The sequence below is a fragment of the Pseudorasbora parva genome, chromosome 2 (assembly GCF_024679245.1).
Source record: "Pseudorasbora parva isolate DD20220531a chromosome 2, ASM2467924v1, whole genome shotgun sequence".
Classification (NCBI taxonomy): domain Eukaryota; kingdom Metazoa; phylum Chordata; class Actinopteri; order Cypriniformes; family Gobionidae; genus Pseudorasbora; species Pseudorasbora parva.
Genome location: NC_090173.1, coordinates 30,868,523 through 30,889,541, shown reverse-complemented (window position 1 = coordinate 30,889,541; position 21,019 = coordinate 30,868,523). Strand labels below are relative to the sequence as shown.

The following is a 21,019-nucleotide window of genomic DNA, read 5'->3' as shown; positions in this document are numbered from 1 at the left end:
CCAGCAAAATCCATTACTTCTGTTTCCTGTTTCTCGCATTTGCATGTGTATGGATCGCATGAATGCAATTCAATGTAAAGAAAAGTGTAGTTTGTTCACCCCTCAACAGGTCATCAGAGGATGCAGAGCACATCTAATGCTCTTGTTTTTACCTCTTTGTCTTGTTTTCTGACCTAGTACCATTTGGGTTTGTTTAGAATCATGTTGATGCTGGTAATACCACTTCTCTGTGCACTTTGATGACATAAATAACTGAGGGCATGGGCCTGAAAAGTGTCCTTAAGTAAAACTTAGAAAGTGAAGTGCATCACCTTATGAAATGCACTGTTTAAAAAAAATAAGGGAACTCTTAAATCACACATTAAAACTCAATTTGAAAATATTTTTTATATATTATAATCGGTATGACATAATTTTGTACTTAACAAAAGTCATACCAAAAATCAATGGGAAAAAAACTACATCTCCCAATGCAAGTCAGTAGTCTGTATGGCCCCCATGTGCCTGTATAAACTCACGACAACGCTTGGTGAGATGTGGGATGGTGTCCTGGGGATATCCTGCTAGACCTCGATCAGGGCATCAGTGAGCTCCTGGACAGTCTGTGGTGCTACTTAGCGGATTTGGATGGTCCAATACATAATGTCCCAGGGGTTCTCAATTGGATTCCGGTCTGAGGAACTTGAGGGACAGTCAATGGCATCAGTGCCTTCCTCATCGATAAACTGCTTGCTTACACCCTAGACATGATATGAGGCCGGGAGGAACCCAGGGCCCACTGCACTATTATAAGGTTTGACAATGGCTCTGAGGATTTCAGCAGTAAGAGAACCAGTGGCTCGCACATGGAGGTCTGTGTGACCCTCCAAGGATATTATTCTCCAGACCATTACTGACCACTGCCAAACCGGTCACGCTGGATGATGTTGTACATGTAACGCTCCCCACGGCATCTCCATACTCTCATGTTCATCACATGCTCAGTATGAACCTCCTCTCATACGTGAAGAGAATGGGGTGCCAATAGCAGACTTGCCAATCGAGCTGTGCGGTGCGGAGCTGTGAGCTGTCATGCCACCATCATGAAGTCTGTTTCTGACAGAAACATGCAAAACAGTATGTTCCTCCTCACACAAAAAAGGAGCAAATACTGGTACTGCTGCTGGGTTGTAGCATTTGTGTGTCGCTGTCCAGCTCTCCTCATGTAACAACCTGTCTCCCGGTATCTACACCATGCTCTTTAAACTGAGACACATCAAACCTCATTGTGCCATCCTGGAGGAGCAGGACTGTCTGTGCAACCTGATTGTGTTGCTGGTACTGCCACATGCTACACAGAGTGACACAGACCCTAACAAAACACAAAACTAAATATAAATCAGTCAGGAAGAATAAGGACAGAACATTTGTCTGTGGCCACCTATACTTCAAAATCATTCCCTTTTTGGTGTGTCTTGCTGTTGCCTCTCCAACGCATGTTGTCAATTTCATTTGCACCAAAGCAAGTGAATCTAATTCACATTCACAAGTTTAGGAATAGGAATGATGTCCCATTCTTGTCTAATACAGGCTTATAGTTGCCCAACTGTCTTAGGTCTTCTTTGTCGCATCTTCCTCTTTATGATGTGCCAAATGTTTTCTACGGGTATAAGATCTGGACTGCAGGCTGGCCATTTCAGTACCCGGATCCTTCTTCTATGTAGCCATGATGTTGTAATTGATGCCGTATGTGGTCTGGTAATACTATTTCACATTGTTACCGTTTTTACTGTATGTGTGTTTATTCAAATGGTGAGCAACAGAGACTTCATTTAAAAACATTAAATCTTACAGACTAACTTTTGAACAACAATAATGTAGGTGACGTGAAAGGGACACAAACTGAAACCGAGTAGTACATAAATGTAAGCTATTTTCTATAAGTCTGACTTTCAACAATATAGTATTAATAATATATTAGGGTGCTTTATACAAATGATTATTAAAAAAAGTTCATAATTTGTATCAAAGTTAATCAAAAGTTATCTCATAGCCACAGGTGGTTGAGATCCATCCGCTCTCATTGCTTATTGCTACTTCACAGGTTGTTGCTAATCATGCGGCTGTTAAGTGTGTTTGCTGTAAACAGAAGTGAACCTGAGGATAGAATGTTCTAGATCGACTCCCGTAGACCATATGCTCATGTCTCCTTTCTGTGTCTATCTTTGTCAGCTGTCAGTCATACTCAGCTTGTTGGCATGTTTGTCTTGGGTCCGTTCATGTATAACTTTGGCAGTATGTGGTAAATCTGGATCTTACAAGGCTCAGTACCGACAACACTCTATCGTGTTCCTCTAAACCCTTGACCACACCACCCACCCATGTTCTCTGAAAGACTTTGTAGTCCCATGGAGCAGGACAAGTCAATGACCTCAATCAATCACTGTCAGTCTCTTTGTGTCCAGGCCAAAGTCAAAGTCATGGTAAAACTCTAAAGCAAGCAGAAGAGAGCTTGAATTAATTTCAAAGTCATTTGCAAGTAAAGGGATCTGCTGGTATGCCAAGGTCTGACAGCTTTGTGCTTACTGGCCTCTGTAAACAGTCCTGGTGGTCTAAAATGTACCATGTCAAAAGGCAGCGCAGCAGGGGGCCATGATTTTGTTTTTCCGGCTTTAGCTGTTAAGCAAATGAGAATTAAAGCATTGCACATCTGACTTTATGAATCGCAAGCCTTTAGCCCTCTCTAAATGTTGGGTATTAGGTAACTTGTGAACTTCTCTACAAATAGATCACATTCAGTGCAGAACTATCATCACGGCCCTGATGAATGTGTGGATACCAAGAAGCACATGGCTGAAACTGAGACAGAACAGTGGTGTGTGGCGTCGTAAGGGCATTTCTCTCCCGCTCACTCTTTTGCTCTCCGCCTGCCACTGTATTTTTTTGAACAAATTTTTTCAGACTGAATTTTTCTTGTTTTTTTCAGGGAGAAATTTACCATGGTGTGTGACCTTCGCTAATATAAAACGGAGTCTGATTCTGAACTCAAACCCACTTCAAATATGCATGTGAGCAAATGAGAATAGAGAACATAAATACTGGAGGAAAAGGAAACCTCTGTTTAGGAGAGGCCTCTTTCAGTGGTCAGTCATAAATCTCACATCCTGTCTGATCAGTGTCTCCATGACTTCCTGTTACTTAGAGCCCACATAGTTCATCAAAATCTTTTTAGAGCAAAGGTTTAGTGAGGTCTCACAGTTTTGATTTTGCTCTATTGACATACATGAAAATGCTGGTCTGATATAACAATACACATCCTATGTGTGACCACCATCCGTCTTTCCATCCATCCATCTATCATCCTATCTATCATTCTATCATCTGTCTGTCCATCCGTATTATATTATATTATATTATATTATATTATATTAATTATATATTTTTATCATAATATTAAATGATTTATTATATAATGATTAAATAATATAATAAGTATTATATATATATATAATACTATATATATATAATACTTATAAATTTAAATTATTAAAATTACATATTATTTAATCATTATATAATAATTAATAAAAAAATGATTTAACAAAACACACACCTATATACTATTATATAATACTTAACATTGCATTTGTGCTATTATTATTATTACTGTAATTATTGCTATTGATCTGTTCTGCATAAATATATATATATATATAGAGAGAGAGAGAGAGAGAGAGAGAGAGAGAGAGAGAGAGAGAGAGAGAGAGAGACAGACACAGAGAGAGAGAGAGAGAGAGAGACAGAGAGAGAGAGACAGAGAGAGAGAGAGAGACAGAGAGAGAGACAGACAGAGAGAGAGAGACAGAGAGAGAGAGAGACAGACACACAGAGAGAGAGAGAGAGAGAGAGAGAGAGAGAGAGAGAGAGAGAGAGAGAGAAAGAGAAAGAATATCTTTTAAAACTAGTTACTTCTGATTTACGCAGAACAGACAAACAAACATTGTGCTGGTTAGCCTACAAACCATTGTCATTCCACCAATGCTATTTCTGAGAGGTACGGTTAGAGTGTCTCTTAAAACATCCTATACATTCACATACCGACACAATGTACTGTGATTTAGCTAAAGATAGCTTACAGTTGCCACCTATTAAAATTCTACTGACTAACTTACAGGTCTTCAAAGCGTGAGGAGGTAATGAAACAGAGGGTTCTGTGGAGGGAAGCTGTTTCTTATTACCATGTTAAAGAGAGAACAGAGGTGCTAAGAGGAAGACTGTGAAAAGAATGACAGGCTGAGAGACGAGGAATACACCTGTCTCATTTATCAGGAATGAAGACAGGCCAAATACTTACATAATCGACAGTCTGCTTTCAAGCATTAAAGTCATAGATTAATAAATGTCTCTCATTACCGAGCGATAATGTGCTGTAATACGGTTGAGTGGATCCACCTCAGGTTAGCACAGATTTGCTGTTTTTATGATCCTTTTATTCCATTAAGGCTATTATAAGATATGATGGCCTCATGAAGTATGACATAAGGTCCACAGCCAAGTGTCAGCAATCTTAGTAAATCATTCATTTCAATGTGCATTGCTTTGAGGTGTTTTGGAGATAAGATTAGTCTAAATATTTGGCTCCTTATGACACCCTCCAGGTCCATTAGCAAGTCCAAAATCTTGGTATTAGCAAAGTTGCTGTGGATACATAACATTTCCCACAACATAAAAAGTAAGGCGAAAAATCCTCGGGTTGTGTGTGACGATGTCCTTCAGACGTGTCAGTAATGTGAGTGTAATGTCAGACGCCCTGCTGTACTCTAGGGTCAGAAAACCTATTCTTTCTTCTCTTTGCATAAACAAACATTTTTGAAACACTTTTTGCACAAGACACTTTCAGTGAAATAAATTAAAATACCCTGCAATGTTCTTGAAACTTTTGCACTTCAATTCTGCTGCATAACTATTGACAAATGTGTGTATGTGTGCGGCATTGGCTCATTTCATGTTACACGTGAACTACACATGGTTTAAGTGACAGAATCAACCTCGTGTCCACCTCGACCACCTATAGACCCCCTCCCCATATAGGCAGTGTCTTTTCCTCCCCCTTTTTTCAGAGTGAATAAGAAGGGAACCCAGAGACCGAGAGACTCGGAGTCAAAAGACGCTCATCCACCCCTGCAATGCCCAGTAGTACCCCAAGCACCAACGGAATCATGCCTGAAGCAAAGAAGGCAGGTAAGGACTGCGCTCATTGCCTCACCTATTTCAATGTATTATCTTCTGAACAGAATATCTACCAGAACACCTTTTTGTAACTTTCTGCCTCAATTAAGCTTAGAATTGTAACTTGCTACAAATGCACCATTGGATGATCTTTTTAATAATATGAGATATAAATATCACATGTCTCTAGTTGTATGGAATGAAATAAATATGTAAAACTTGTAAAACAGCGCTTTATAGAAACACATTTTACATAGATATATATGGAAGGAGACTGACAGAGAAAATTGACAGTAAGAAATAAGAATGATAAAATAATAAAACATAAAATGCAAAGGTCACCTAAGTGATGGCAGCAGAAAATGTAGTTGCCTGAGGAAAAGCCTACAAAGTATATATATATATGGTTATGGTATAATTGTATTTATTTTCATTATGTAAAAAAGTAACAAATTGCAAAGTAAAATGGACATAAAACAAATAAGTTATTTGAATATACCGTATTACATTCACAAATACTGGAACAGATAATTGGAACATAATTGGAACAGAAAAGGAAAATATTGTGTGTGTGTGTGTGTGTGTGTGTGTGTGTGTGTGTGTGTGTGTGTGTGCGTGCGTGCGTGCGTGCGTGCGTGCGTGCGTGCGTGCGTGCGTGCGTGTGTGTGCCTGTTTATGTGGTTTATAAGGACACAAATTTAAAACTAAATGGGTATTACACTGGTATTACACCATAAACGTGGTTTATGAAGACATTTCAAATGTCCTCATATTTCAAATATCTTTAAAAAAATACTAAATTATGTTTTTTTGAGAAAGTAAAAATGGAGAATGTTTCCTGTGATGAGTAGGTTTAGGGATAGGGGCAGTGTAGGGGGATAGAAAATACGGTTCGGTATAAAATCCATTACGCCTATGGAGAGTCTCTGTAAATCACATAGACCAACATGTGTGTGTGAGTGCGTAACCATATTTGTGAGCAATATGTGGGCAAATTATGTAGTGAGATAAATTTGGATGTCCTCATTTGTTGAAAAAAAGTTCATGGAATGTCCCCATTTAGATAGCTAAGTAAACATGTGTGCATGTGTGATCAGTGTCTGATATGTAGTAATAATAATTCATCTCGGATATGGAATGCACCTGGTCATGCATCCACGCATCTTCCTAGACACTTCAAACCGAGTCTACATGTTTAGGACCTGCAGTATTTACAGCACTGATGACAGTACCCAAACTAAAAGTGTCACCACAATGCTGACTTGATGGAAGGTTATTCTGACAGTTTGTGCGAGTTGTATATACTCTGAGAAAGCCGAGATCAGAGGTACACAGGAAAGAGGAGAGGGCACCTTGGAGATTATTGTCATACTGTTACTCTCCAGGCTCTTGTGCACAGCTTAACATCTCACAGGAAAATAATAATAGTCTTTACAGAGACAAAGAGTTTAACAGCTGCTCTACTCAATCTTTCAACAACAAATTATAATAAGAGGAAAGATGCACATACAAGACCACTCACTTTTGGCCTTGCATATATTTTAAGATAAGCATGTTGTCAAAGATCCTCTAGACTCAAACAGTCTTATCACATACATACTATTTAAAGTGCTTTTAAGAGGTCAAATGCAACATGTGTACACATAAACAAGGCTTTGTAGCTATGCTTTACTCAGCTTTTACATGTTCTGTAACGGTATGCTGTGCATGCCCAAAACTATAAGTAAATAAATACATATTTTAAATGTTTCCAAGTTCAATACCAGAGAGTGAGATTGATATATGTACAAAAGTGAACCGATCTGCATTCACCAGATGAATCTGCTTTCGGGTGTTAGTTGCACGGTAACTCTTTCGCCCTTCTACTTTAACACTTCGAGCTCATCTGTCATATCAACAACTCTCTCTTTCTCTTCCACTCTCTCTTGATCTTAATTTCATTTCAATTTTAGTTAGAATTTAATTTTGTATTTTAATTTGTAATTTTTTTTATTACAATTTAAATATATTATTCATAATGTTCTATTAAATTAAAATAAAATAATGATAAACATCAAATTAAATAATAACATTTAATATAATATAATATAATATAATATAATATAATATAATATAATATAATATAATATAATATTGTTGCTGTCAAATCAATTAATCATGATTAATCACATCCACAATAAAAGTTTGTGTTAATATATCAGGGCTTTACGCTAACTTTTTTTTTGAGGAGGCTCCTAATAAAAAAAATTTAGGAGCACAGTCAACAATTTAGGAGTACTTTCTAATCTATCAAACGCATTCCAATAACAACTTTCCCATTACAGGACGATATGTGTCCCTTTAAACTGATGTCTAGGGACGTTTTTTTACCATTATAAGAGCAATGTTTTGTAATCTTATTAAATGTATGCATCATCTGTCAATTTCTTAAATTAAAATAGAAAAGTTGTTTTTAAATGTTAATTTAAATAATGTTGTATGAATGTTTTACATGTAAGCTTTTGAATTTAGAAATATGTACAAATTAAACTTTAAAAGTTTAATATTTTAAAATAAAAAGTCCATGCAAAGTATAAATATGAAAATAAAACCGCCAGTAGGTGGCGGGAATTCATTCAGTCAATAGTTCAAAACACAGGTTCATTTGAATCGAATCGCTTGGAGATGCGAATCAGTTCTGGACTGGTGTGGCTTTGATTTTCACCAAATAGACAGTGTTGTGGCTAAAACGTTGTTAGCCTACTTAATATCAACTTGTCTATTGGACGTTTGTACAAGATCAGTATCACATATGCAATCATACCAATACTCGGAGCAAAAGCATTTAAGCCGTGACTTTTGGTGCTCTGGCGCTTCATAATGTGGCAGTGGCTCATGTAGATTGTCTACAAACCGAAAGGTTGGTGGTTCGATCCCCGGTTCCACCTGACCAAGTGTCGAGGTGTCCTTGAGCAAGACACCTAACCCCAGCTGCTCCCGATGAGATGGATGGTGCCTTACATGGCTGACATCGCCGTCGGTGTATGAATGGGTGAATGTGAGGCAAAAATGTAGAGCGCTTTGGATGGCCATAGGGTCTGTTAAAAGCGCTATATAAATGCAGTCCATTTACCATTTAACATAAACAGCACCACATGCGTGTTGCGGAAAAACATTGTAGCCGGATCTGCTTCTCTCTGTTTGTGTCTATGGCGAGTCGCGCAGATATGTTGCTAATCCGCAGCAAGAATATAAACACTTGTTTTATGTGTAGCCTACCATAGTGATTCAGGAAAGGACAAAAACACGGTTTGGAAAAAAATCTTCATGATATACTCGCTCATTTTATACATTTAGTAATTTTTTAACCAGCATGTGTGATAAAGATTAAACTCAAGAACTCAAGGGCTTTCTAAATATATTATTAAAGGTGCACTATACAACTTTCTGTCCACTGGAGGGCGCCTATTCTAAACAAAGGTACAAATAGTTTGATGACGCCAAGTGTGAGCGCAGTATCTTGGGACATGTGGTCTGTTATACAAACACAGGCGAGTACCGGGAATTTTATTATGACGGGACGGGACACAGTCGCCAGGCGCTCGCACTTCCGCTTTTTCCGGTCAGGTAAAGCAGCTCTTTTTATCATATCAGATACATTTATGTGTGTTTAAAACTATGTTATGACGTTCCTCTGTGCGTTCGCTCGGCACTGCTGTGACATGTTCACACTGCTAAGAGAAAAGTGCTTCTGCAGAATAAAACCGAGGGTAACGCAGATATGACGCGATTGACAGGCGACTCGCTCAGACGCTATATGCTGAAACGTCCCGGTCCTTAGTTAAAATAGCAATTTTCTCACAATTTACAATTAGTTGGAAACATTTGGGATATTGTAAGTTCTCAACTGAACAAAATATATAACACTGGCCTAGTGGTTTTGGGATATTTTACTGCAAAAATACTACATACTGCACCTTTAATACATTATTGATGGCATTTTTGCCCCAAGCATCTGTTCATTTCTCGAGCTTGTTTATGATAATCCAAATGTGGTATTTCCATTAAATTTTAATTTGGCTGTAAATCATCAGCGCGAGGCGTCTGGTAGCTAAAGTGCGCATGGCTGCCCATTTCACTTTGTAAACAATCGTTGTTTCAAGTTTAGTCCGTCGCACACGTTTTTGCACTTATTCTGCTGACTGAAGGAATGAAAAGCATTTGATCGCAGTAGGAAACGTAACAGTTTCTCAGTGTTGATGCACTTTGGAAGTTGTAGTTTTTATTCTAATTGTATTACACACATCCATTCATGAGAATCTCACACCGGTGCGCCTGAATATATATATATATATATATATATATATATAAAAGAAAGTATATCCTTTTAAGGAGAAAAAGCTTAATATATAGAAAATATATTTGGGGTATTTAAGCTCTTTGCATCTGGCAACCACAAGCATGACGGAGGCTCGTCAATGCAAACCCCAAAGAAAAAACACGTTTTGAGGATGAAATAACGAGTGGGCTAATATCGTGACGATTATTTGAAATCAATAGACAGAAGCAGATATCGTTATCACGATTAAAATACGACTACGACTAATCGTGCAGCCCTAATGAATGTATATATATATATATATACACAGTATATCCATGCAAAAATGTATATTTTTTATTTATATTTTTTTAAATAAATATACATGCATGTGTATGTATTCAAATATACATAATAATTTTACACACTACACACATTTATGTAAACACATTTTTATTTTGGACACGATTAATCGTAATTACTCGTTTTGACAGCACTAAATATAATATTATATATAACTATTTTTTAGAATTGCCTTTCACCTTGTTAGTACCCTCTTGCACCTTATTAAAAGTTGAAAAGAGGCTCCTTCTGATTTGTAATGAACTTATCAATGGTGACATGGCGCCTTCTTGATCACAGGAGTAATGAAGTGTAAAACCCCACAGTAACTCATCTCCGCACCTCTATCATATGTTTTATTTATGCCTTCTGTGATTTAGCCAAGTTGGGTGTAGGTTGGGCATTGCGATACCCGCAAGATTAGACACCACAAGTTCATGAGACACCATGAGTGTGTAATTCTCAGCAATCTAAGTCAGCATGGAAACCAACTCAATCAATGTTAAGAGAGATCTGATCTAAATACCTGAGAATGTATCTTATCCAAGCGGGTAGAATGTCTTTCTCAGGACTGTAATGTGTCACACCTCCGAAATCTCCCTTTACAGACATGAATCCCTCTATTTGTGCATCTGTCTGTTCATGTTATTTTCCATCGGGCCTGTTTCAAGTAAGCAATCAACAGAGGGCCGCCACTCAGCATGTAGTTTTCAACACTCAGGGGCCGGCGAGATCATATCCATCGCCTTCCCTCTCAAATCATCATGCATAGCATCTCCTTGATCCAACCACCAGACATGAACCATACCAATGTGCCAGCAACGGCTGAATGCATGGCAGGGGTTGGCATGACACGCTACAGACGTGTCCAACACAAACAACTTGCTTTCTACACTGTCATCACGAGCCAAAGACACCAAAGCCTAGCAAAGACCCTGAGGTCATCAACATAGCTGCCGATGCTAAAAAGAGGTCAAGTTCAAAGTCCAATATTAACTCTTAGAGACATGTTTGTAACTTCCTGCACTGATTATTATTTTTTTGTTTAAGTTGATTTCTAGTAGTATCTAGTTTCAAATGATAAACCAAATCCGTTTCATCCAAAAGCTTGTCAAAAACGTCTACGTTTTAACAGTGTTTTGTTTTATTTCCAGCCTTATAAAAATTGTGCTTCTCAAGTAAATGTATATTTTAAGCACTATTTTTTGTAAGACATTTTTTTTAGATAAGTTATCTTAAATTATGTGCGTGCAAATGTAAAACAACCACACTGTAAAAAAATATTTAGAAAAAAAGTTACCTGGTTGCCTTAAAATTTTAAGTTCATTGAAATTAAAATTTTGAGTTAATACAATGAATATTTTTTGAGATTTGACAACTGTTATTAAAAGATTATTAAAAGATTTTGTAAGCATATTGGGTAATTATGTGTGTGTTATTTCTGATGATGCAGTGAAACATGCCCAATTGTGCTATTGTCATGATTTATCACATTTTTTATGTGGTTCAGATACAAAAATATTTTGAGTTTCTATTTATTAAACTAATTTCCTTCATTGTATCAACTCAAATTTTTAATTTCAATAAACTCAAAATTTTAAGGCAACCAGGTTACTTACTTTTTTAAGTTAAACCAACAAAAACCACCACAAATTTTTTACAGTGTCTGAAAATTATTATCTGTTCATTATTTATAAGTATAAAGCTCACCAATTATAAATTACAATATTGTTTAATAAATCCAACAAACAAATAATACATGTATAATAAATTTGTCTAGTTTTAAATGCAAATTAAAAAAATGTTTTAAAAGAAAAGTGTGTAAAATAAGGTGCATATGTATAATGTTATAATGAAGAAATTCTCTTTAAAATTACCAGTAACTTTTCTGTTTTTTTGGGGGTTTTTTTACTGGAAACGAGACAAAAATACAGATTAATACATTTATTATTATTATTATTATTATTATTATTATTATTATTATTATTATTATTATTATTAATTGGCAGTGCTTATTGCTGATGTCTTCTGATCTGCACCTAACCTTTTACAGTTTTGTGTTGATCTGGTGAACGACCCCCATATACCCCTCCTCCATGTAGCTCTTGTTTACAGCCTTTTCCCACTCATGGCTATTCTCCACCAAGTCACCAGTCACAAAACACAAGGGTTAAATCTCACACCAGGGAGAAAAACCCTAACCTGAAGAGCTGTCAGTATGAAAAGAAACGTGCCGCTTCAAATTGCGTGAACAGAGACTTGACATCAGCCATTTTTACATCTTTCAGATTTGTTTAATTTTGGAGCTCTGCTTCATGACCATGGTTATAGTATAGTATGCTGGCTGTTCTGCTCGACCCCTCCCTCTTGTTCCTCCATACCAGCCCCTATAAGGGAGAGGTCCCGAAGAGAGGGTGAAACAGGCTATGACTGATGGAGTGACCTGTCAGCAGCAGTTGCTGTAATCTCGAGCCATGATCCCTTCTGTTCCCTTCGTTGCTGACGCTGTACCATCCCTTCCTCTATCTGCCTTTTTAAGTCTAAAGTCATTGATGGAATTTATATGTGCACATGGATTATTTCTAAGGCTTAATTTTATGTGCTTCACATTAACAAAGATTAATGACTGCACCGCCATTTTTCATTATCCTCCATTTGTACGAGCTTGTATCTCATAATTACTTGATGGCCTCAAGGGCCTACTTGTCATAGCATGTGTGTCTTTGAGATGTATCACATATGAAGGAATTGAAGGTTGATAAAAGATGATGTTGGTGATGATTGTACTGAACATTCTGTTTTTGATGATTGTCAGCAAGATCACAGACAGTGGTGGGGGTCTTGAACAGGTGTACAAAAGTGCCCGTCCTGTACGCATTGGAACACAGCTGACCCGATCACTTAGGGGTGCACGCTGTCACAAGGATCTATTATAGTGAGTCACCTCTGTCCCCTCCCACGGCCCAAACCGCTCATCCAATCAAAAGAGAGTCTCAAGCATAAACTGTTTTTACCATCATCTCAGGCTTGCTTAAACGTGACTGAGGAATTACTGACAGGATGATTTTTTGGGGGGGTATCTGATCGTATCTGGTATCACTGAAAGTGAGACCAGATTCTTCAAGGTGTCAATTTCAGATTTTTTTTTTTAATCAGCCGACAACAGAACCCTACGCTAAACGTGTGACATGCCATGTTAAAGTGTAATTATACACTATGTACTGTGAAATGATAATTAACTACTTGTACATTGTTAGGGTTAGTATTAGGGTTTGGTTTAGGGTTAGTTGCTTGTAATAATGCGTCATTTAGAGTTATTACTTCAGTTACTACATGTAACGTGTAATGAAAAACCTGTGTTTAAGTCTTTTGATCTAACAATAGCTTACCTACAAAATAAGGTACCAAACAATCTAAAAACATAGAAAAATATCTCAAATAAAATGTTAACAGTATACCTTAAAATAAATATAACACTGCAAAATGTATGAACATTTCAGGTAAAAATGCAAGTGTAAATACTTTTCACTGGTTTTGAACATTGCACTTGAACCACAAAATATATTATATGTAAAAAAAAAAAAAAAAGTATAACAATTATATAAAGGTACATTCTCTGTTCAGTTAATTGATTCTAGATATTTACCTGGAAAACAAGAAAAAAAATATTTCTGCGGAGCCGATAGCCTTGTGTTCGGCGCTTTGATATATAGAGGAACGCCAACTAAATGTCGCCAACTTGAGTTGGATTCCCAGCTCAAGGTCCGCTGCTGATCCTGTTCCTCTCGCTCTGCCATGTGGTTTCCTCTCTAATCTCTGCACTGTCCAATCCAATACAGCCATTAAAATATCCAAAGAAATAACACTTGCAGGGCTCAAACCAGCAACCTTTCTGTTTTAGCCACAACAATGCTCTTTTTTCAGGACACTATAGTATGTGGAAGTCTAGTTGTAAATTTTACAGTGACCCTTCCAGCACCAATCTGCTGCAGCAATTAACAAACAAGTTGAACCAATACACTTAAGGCCACTCAGCATTATGATAAACTAAGGGAGCAACTAATTTAATGTCCACATTAGCCAAAGAAGGGGGGAAAAATGTGTGAGTGCTAATGCATGAGCCAGGAACGGCAGATGGTTTTCTGAGAAGTTGCTTGTGAAAATCAACAATAGAGAGAAAAGTGTTAAACCTGCAAACAGTGCTGGACATAAACATGCCAACGCCACTAACACCATGGAAGTGAAGTGCGGCAGAAACAAAAATGTATTCTTAGAAACTGCTGTCAGAGCCTATGATGTGTGTCCATGGTGAATGTAAGTTTAGGCCTAGCATGCTTCTTAGATGTAACCTAAACCCTGACAGGCATGGGTAAACTATATGATTCAGTGCTAACAACAGTGGGGGTAGATGAATGGCATACCATAGGGTGATACATTGCACGCGAGAGGTAAGGAAGGGGGATCAGAAAAGCAATGTATGGAAAAGGAAGAATCTAGATTGCTTGTGTATAGCGCCAGTGTAATTTTACAACTGCCCATTGCTTCATTTAAAGTGGTTTGAGGTTAACCTCTGATATTAACTGATGTCAATTTGCACTCCTACAGGGAGAAAAGGATCAAGAGCAGAAGCAAATCCAGCAGGTGGGCTACTTGTGAACGATGCAGTCCTGCTTTACTGAACTGTTTACTGTTAACCTCCACCTCTTAACCAGAGCGCCCCCTATAGACCATAATCAGATAAGCGCCATATATGAATGAAAAAAGGCTGTGAAATTGTCATTAATTACTCACCATTAATTACCCTCGTGTTGTTCCAATTCCGCAAGACCTTCGTTCATCGACGGGACCCAAATTTAGATATTTGTGATGAAATCCGAGAGCCCTCTGACCCCTCCATTGACAGCACATTAACACTTAGGTCCAGAAAGTAAACACATTGTTAAAATGGTCCATGTGACTCCATGGTTTCAATCGTAATTTTATGAAGCGATGAGTATACTTTTGTGCGGAAAAACAAACAAAAATAAAGACTTTATGCAACAAATTCATTGTGACCTGTGCCAGTCTCCAACACAGTTTACAGCCGTCACGTGCTCACGTGAACAGCATCTGCTGCAGTAACTCAAAAACGCTGCACGGAAAATGCTATTTTCCCCCTTTTTCACATGTACTATTTTAACAATGTTTTTACTACCTTTCTGGGCCTTGAAAGTAATAATTAAAGGTGTCATGAACTGGCTTTTTTAAATACTGTTGCCTCCTGAGGTCAACTTATGACGATTGCATGGTGTTTACATTCAAAAACATCATAACTAATAAATAACAGGCTATTTTCTACACTGGTTTTGAGGCTCTCTCTTGAACGCTGGGTTTTGGTGGGCTGCACGGAAGACTTAGTAAACGCTTAAGGATATGATTGGATAAGATTTGCATATATAATGAGCTTCTGCTCCCTTCACATGAGGGAAGGGTTGTTTTGAAAGCAGCCAGAATAATTGACCCTTCGCTAAGCCATGCCCTCCTTCGGCCTACTGTTGCGGCTGTCAAGCTTTGCGCATGGCATGTCTATTACAGTATGCGCCAGTGTCAGACATTTCTAAGGAGATAATTAGTCATTTTTGGCAAACAGGTCTTGAAATATCTGAGAAAACAAGACAAAAAGGACTGCCGTATGCATTCGCATGATATATCCAAGACATAGCATACTGCAACCAATTAGAGAATAATTTAATTAAATTGAAGCTAAAGCCATGCAATAAGCAGCCGCCTGATACGTATGTTCATGCACAGCAAGTGAAATTAGAAAAAAATCAAATAATTATAAATCAAACAGCTTATCCATAAATCTTGTGGAATAAACGAGACATTAGCCTGACCACTTTGCAACGATTCTCCCTTTTATATTTAGCGTTCCATCTCACCTTGGGTTTTAGGTTTGGGGAAGGAAAAAAAATCCACCTTCCATCCAAACTCTTAGGATACCAGGTACCATATTTGCACAATCCATACAGACAACGCTTCGGCTTTTCCCTCACTTAAAAGCTTGACAGACCTTCCGCGCCTAGTTACGGTTGCTAAGGCACGATTGGCCTGTGACAGTTTTCGTGTCTTAGCGAAGAGTCAATTCTCTGATGGGGCTCAGTCTCAAAACACAAGCACAATGATTTATCTCTCATCAACCCGTGATTGATTTCTTTTTTTATTACCTGGCCTGCCCGATTGTTGAATATAAGCGTGAAGCATACACGGAGATCAAGAAATTATGTTATTTCACTATTTAAGATTCCCCATCCTGCCGACGTAGTCAGTTTTGGCAGCCCGTCTGGAAAACACACAGCCCTGGGACGTTGGGCTTTGCTTTCACTGAAGATTTCTGATCCCAAATCGCAATGAACCAACAAATAAAGGATTCTCCAGCCTGTGACAGCATGCTCTGTTAGACACGTCACATACACATAATCAGTACGATCTGTAACAATGCTACATTTTACTCACATAAATGTGCTGCACCATTCCTGTCGTATCCAATAGGCCTATAGAAGGCACAGCATTGTGTTTTAATATCTCAATATGTCTGCAAATCCAGTGTCGACATGTGTTCTGTTTACAAACGATTATCTTGCTTTCTTCAGCGTGTTTATTGCTCGGTAACACAAGTCGGTGGGCGGGGCTACAGAAGCTGCGTACACATCTATCTCTATTTCACCGTTTTTATACATCATTGATTTGAGAGTCTCGTTTTTTGGGCCTGGTGTCTATAAAAGCTTTTCTTTTACTAACAAGGAGGTTTTCAGCTCTGAAACATACAGGATATTTTTCTATTACCATGACTTTTTATAAAAGGGATTTCTCAGTTCGTCGCCCCTTTAAATTGCTGTCTATGGAGGGGCTTGAGAGCTCTCGGATTTTATCTAAAATATCTTCATTTGTGTTCCGAAGGGTCTTATGGGTTTGGAACAACATGAGGTGTAATTAATGACAGAATTTTGGGTGAACATGGCGTTGTCTGGAGTTTTTTTCGTCTACTAAAATTTCTTGGAAAGATATTTTGCAGTGTTTTGTCAGCAGAACAATCCAAAAACACTTTTTTGGACATGCGCGTCTCTCCCTTCACAGCCTCGGTTTCATTTCACCAAGCTGATTCTGAAAAACCATCTCACTAACGATCGTTAGGTCTTATCGGAGGACACTGTGTTCTTAAAATAGAACAGATCTGGACACTTAGATCAAAATAGCATGTAAATCTGTCAATATGGTTTGCATGTGTGATCATTACCGTGACATTTTCAAGGTGAGTTCTGCACCTCTTCTGTCTTTACACCTCTCTGTGTAAATAGGAGAGGATCACAATACAATGCAAATCACATGAAGCCTTGGCTTTCGTTAGACAGCTGACATTTAAATAGGATTATGTAGCTGTGGTAATGACCTCTTGCTCTTTCTTCTTCCTTTCATCACAGCAAAGGCACCACCGTATGAGGCCAACATCGCTGAGCCCAATACTAGAGCTGAGCTGATGAAATGTATGCATCAATGGGACAGTTCTTTGTTGAAATGTTATAGCCGCTTGTCCTCTGAAATGTTATTTCTCTCTCAGACTGGATAAATCTTTCTCTGGATGACAGAACTGCTCAGAAAATGTTGTGGCTTTCAGAAGGTGGGGCCAAAGTCTCACGCATGTCAGAGGAAGTGTGTCCTGTTCTGGACAGACCAGAGAGATATGAACATTCACCACAGGTATGTATCTGTCTCTTCACAGGTTCAATCTGTAGTACAATATAAAATGTATTTTAGATCAGCTCATGTTACTCTTTCTTTTAGTATTGTTTTAATGTTTATGCTTTAAAAGGGTTTGTTCACATACAAATAAAATTGTGTCATCATTTATGTGTCATGTCATTCCAAACCTAGACTTTCATTCATCTTCAGAACAAAATTAACGTCCTCACATTTGTTTTGAACATCCATTACGTAATCAACATGTTCAAGCTTCACAAAATACTGAAATACATTGTAAAAGTAATTTATATGAATTAATCCATGTTTAATATATCTTCTGAAGAGACACAATGTAAGTGTACACAATGTTTCATTTAAATATTTATTCACATATAAACATTTGATTAATGACTTAAAAATAATTATGACATAAAAGTTGTGAGATATTAAGTACTGATTGGGGGGGGGGGGTCATAATTATGAAATATGAAATCAAAATTAAATGATTTTGAAATCATTTTCCTAGGGCTAGAACCACCAAAACAGACTGATATACATTTCTATCACTAGCAAAGCCTAGCAACTACCTTAGGACATGCTAGTGATGTACTAAAATAGAGTTTTTCAAACCAGGGGTTCTCTAGAAGGTTCCAAGGGATCCCCAGAAAAATTCAGAGATGAAAAAGTCAAAGCAAAAATGGATAAAGTCTACCAAACATTCAAACTGTTTCATTTCTTAATGATTTTCTCCTTTCTTGCCATCTACATAGTTCCCAGATTTGCATATTTCCTTGGTATCTTTCAAGTGAGTTGTTCTCACTCTAGTCCCCTTTATCTTGCTCACTGGGGTTGTAAAGCAGTCTTCTTAACACAGTACATAAGCTGATTACATACATTTATTAATAAAAGAAAATCTTCAGGTTTATATATCCAATATTTAAGTATAGCCAATTTAATTTTGGAAAATTTTTAATTTTAGAAAATATGTTGCATTTATAATGTCACACTTACTGTGTATCTAGTTTAAATATTTTTTCATATATATATAAATAAATAGATGGATTTTAGTAGCATCATCATATTTGGGGTTCCTTAGCATCATGTAATTTGAAAACCCCTATGCTAAATTCTGCCATCAACATGTTAATTCATGCTAGCAACATGTTAAAACCATGGTTAAAAACAGACAAAAAACATGGATGTAGTGTCTGTGACGTCACCCATAGGATTCTTTAGAGCAGTTTTGAAGTGAAAAGTAGAGACGAGCTAGCTGTTGCCATTTGGGCAGCGTGTCATCGCCCGTTACGCTAGGATAACAGAAAATGGAGAAAGGAGGTGGGACTTTTTAATCCGATTAGAGAAGTACCACGTTTTATTTTGTCACCATATTTGATCGTTCAACTATTCGTGTAACTGTATTTAAATAGGGAAAAGATGGAGGTGTTTGGTACTTCTAACTTGATCTCTGTTTGGTTCCATAGTGAATGAACTGGGCTAAATGTTATCAGATCATCACGGTGCGTCAGAGAGATTAAGTGAACGCACTGAGACGAGAGAGGGATGTATCAACTCGTTTTAGTTAAGGGAATAACATAGTTTAATATGAAAAAGTGGCGAAGTAACCCTTTAACATGGAGCTCAATTAGATTATGCTCCCTTCTGTAGCCTGTCCCTAGTGGCCAGTCGGTGAACTGCAGTTTAAGTCACTTCCGTATTGACTTCAACAGAAACTGGGGGAGGTTGCCGCTTGGTTAAAACACGCTAATAGCATATTAATGCATGTTAGCTACATGCTAAGTCATGTTAGCAACATGTTAAAACATGCTAATACAAGCTAGAAATATGGTGAAGTATTTTAACAATGTGTTAAAACATGGTAACAACATGCATCTCTCTCTCTCTCTCTCTCTCTCTCTCTCTCTCTCTCTCTCTCTCTCTCTCTCTCTCTCTCTCTCTCTCTCTCTCTCTCTCTCTCTCTCTCTCTCTCTCTATATATATATGTTTATTACCTTTAAACTTTCACGTTTTAAAACTACTCCAAACTTCAAACTACTCCAAACTAAAAGCTCAAACTTTAAACTTTTTCTCAAGCGTTTTAGCCAGGCTTTCGTGAGCTAACATTAAAGTGTGTCTTGGCATGGCCTATCTAGTTCTCAGTTGTTGTCTCATATGATGTTTTATCTAATAATTTCGACTTTTTATGTCATAATTTACATTTTATCTCAGAATTATTATTATTATTATTATTTTTCATAGTGGACTTGGGCTTCAAGTGGACAAATGGACATTTGAATCTCATCTTTTAAATCAATCAGTCGATTTTCTTTACAAGACCAGTCTAAATTATTCATTCGCAAATCAGACTGATCCAGTTCGTCTCACAGTTTCACAGAAGAAAGTCATACAGGTTTGAAAAGACATGAGGGTAACTAAATGTTGGCAGAATGTAATCTGTAAGACTGTCATAGTCTAGATATAGTAAGAATATAACTGACTTTCACAATATCCTCCTGAAGGTGCTGTGTAAGGAGAGTCTTCTGGGCAGACGTGGGTACTGGGAGGTGGAATGTGAAGGCTGGGTGGTGATCGGGGCAGCATGTGAAAGTGCAGGGAGGAAAGCTAAGGATGGCCCATGTGGCCTGGGAGAGAATGACCTGTCATGGGGTGTTGGCTGGGCTGGATCTTGCTACCATGTCTGGCACAACGGAGAGAACGTAGAATTCCAGGCTCCCCTCTCCCCCATCATCAGCATCTACCTTGACCAGCCAGCTGGCATCATCAAGTTTTACCTAGTCGAAGAGGGAGAGAACGGCTCCAAAGAGGTCAAATTGGTTCATCGATTTTCATCCAACATAAATGAGAATCTCTTCCCTGGTTTCTGGGTGGGCAGGAACTCCTACTGCTTGATCCGAAAGAAGGATCAGTAAAGGGGTGAATACATAAAGAGAAGGAGGGGTTGGAAGATATACAGGGTATGGGTAATATAAGGAAAAGAAGAGGATAGCTATGCAGGAAACTTTGATTGGTAGGGAGTAAGAACCCCCCAAAAAAGGTCTCTAACTACAATAATGAAAATGAAACGGTAAATGGAGAATTGCATTCTAAACCTGAATCTGCCTTTGTTGCAAACCACTAGGTTGGTTCAAAAGTGCGCTTCCTCAAAATATATTATTTTAGTAGGCTACTTTAACCAGTAATTGAATTGGTGTAGCATTAATCTTTATACTAATGACTTTGAATAGATACTGTATTAATTTTATATTCCATGTGATGACAAATGCAGATACTTTAGTGAATATTTATCTCTATGATCTAATAAACAAGTTCATAATGATACTCATTTGTGTTGAGTGAAGTGTTATTTTTATTGCTGACATTAAAACCAGTTATAGGTCTTGTGGGGCTACTCAAGGTTTGGCTAGATGCTGTAACTGCAACATGTGGAGCCACAAC

The 21,019-nt window shown here is 37.7% G+C and overlaps 1 protein-coding gene across 1 annotated transcript; it reads left to right on the top strand.

Moving 5' to 3' along the window:
- The first annotated feature begins 5,099 nt into the window (after positions 1 to 5,099).
- Positions 5,100 to 20,918, top strand: zgc:195001 (uncharacterized protein LOC567531 homolog). The gene is made up of 5 exons (XM_067428928.1): positions 5,100 to 5,220; positions 14,453 to 14,488; positions 17,308 to 17,370; positions 17,445 to 17,584; positions 20,083 to 20,918. The coding sequence occupies exons 1-5, from the start codon at positions 5,166 to 5,168 to the stop codon at positions 20,491 to 20,493; spliced, it is 705 nt and encodes a 234-aa protein (XP_067285029.1). The 5' UTR covers positions 5,100 to 5,165; the 3' UTR covers positions 20,494 to 20,918.
- Positions 20,919 to 21,019: the final 101 nt, after the last annotated feature.

Coding starts and splice junctions, on each gene's coding strand:
- zgc:195001 (XM_067428928.1), top strand. CDS start 5,166: ATGCCCAGTAGTACCCCAAGCACCAACGGAATCATGCCTGAAGCAAAG. Junction 5,221..14,452: donor GCCTGAAGCAAAGAAGGCAG/GTAAGGACTGCG, acceptor GCACTCCTACAG/GGAGAAAAGGATCAAGAGCA. Junction 17,585..20,082: donor GATATGAACATTCACCACAG/GTATGTATCTGT, acceptor ATCCTCCTGAAG/GTGCTGTGTAAGGAGAGTCT.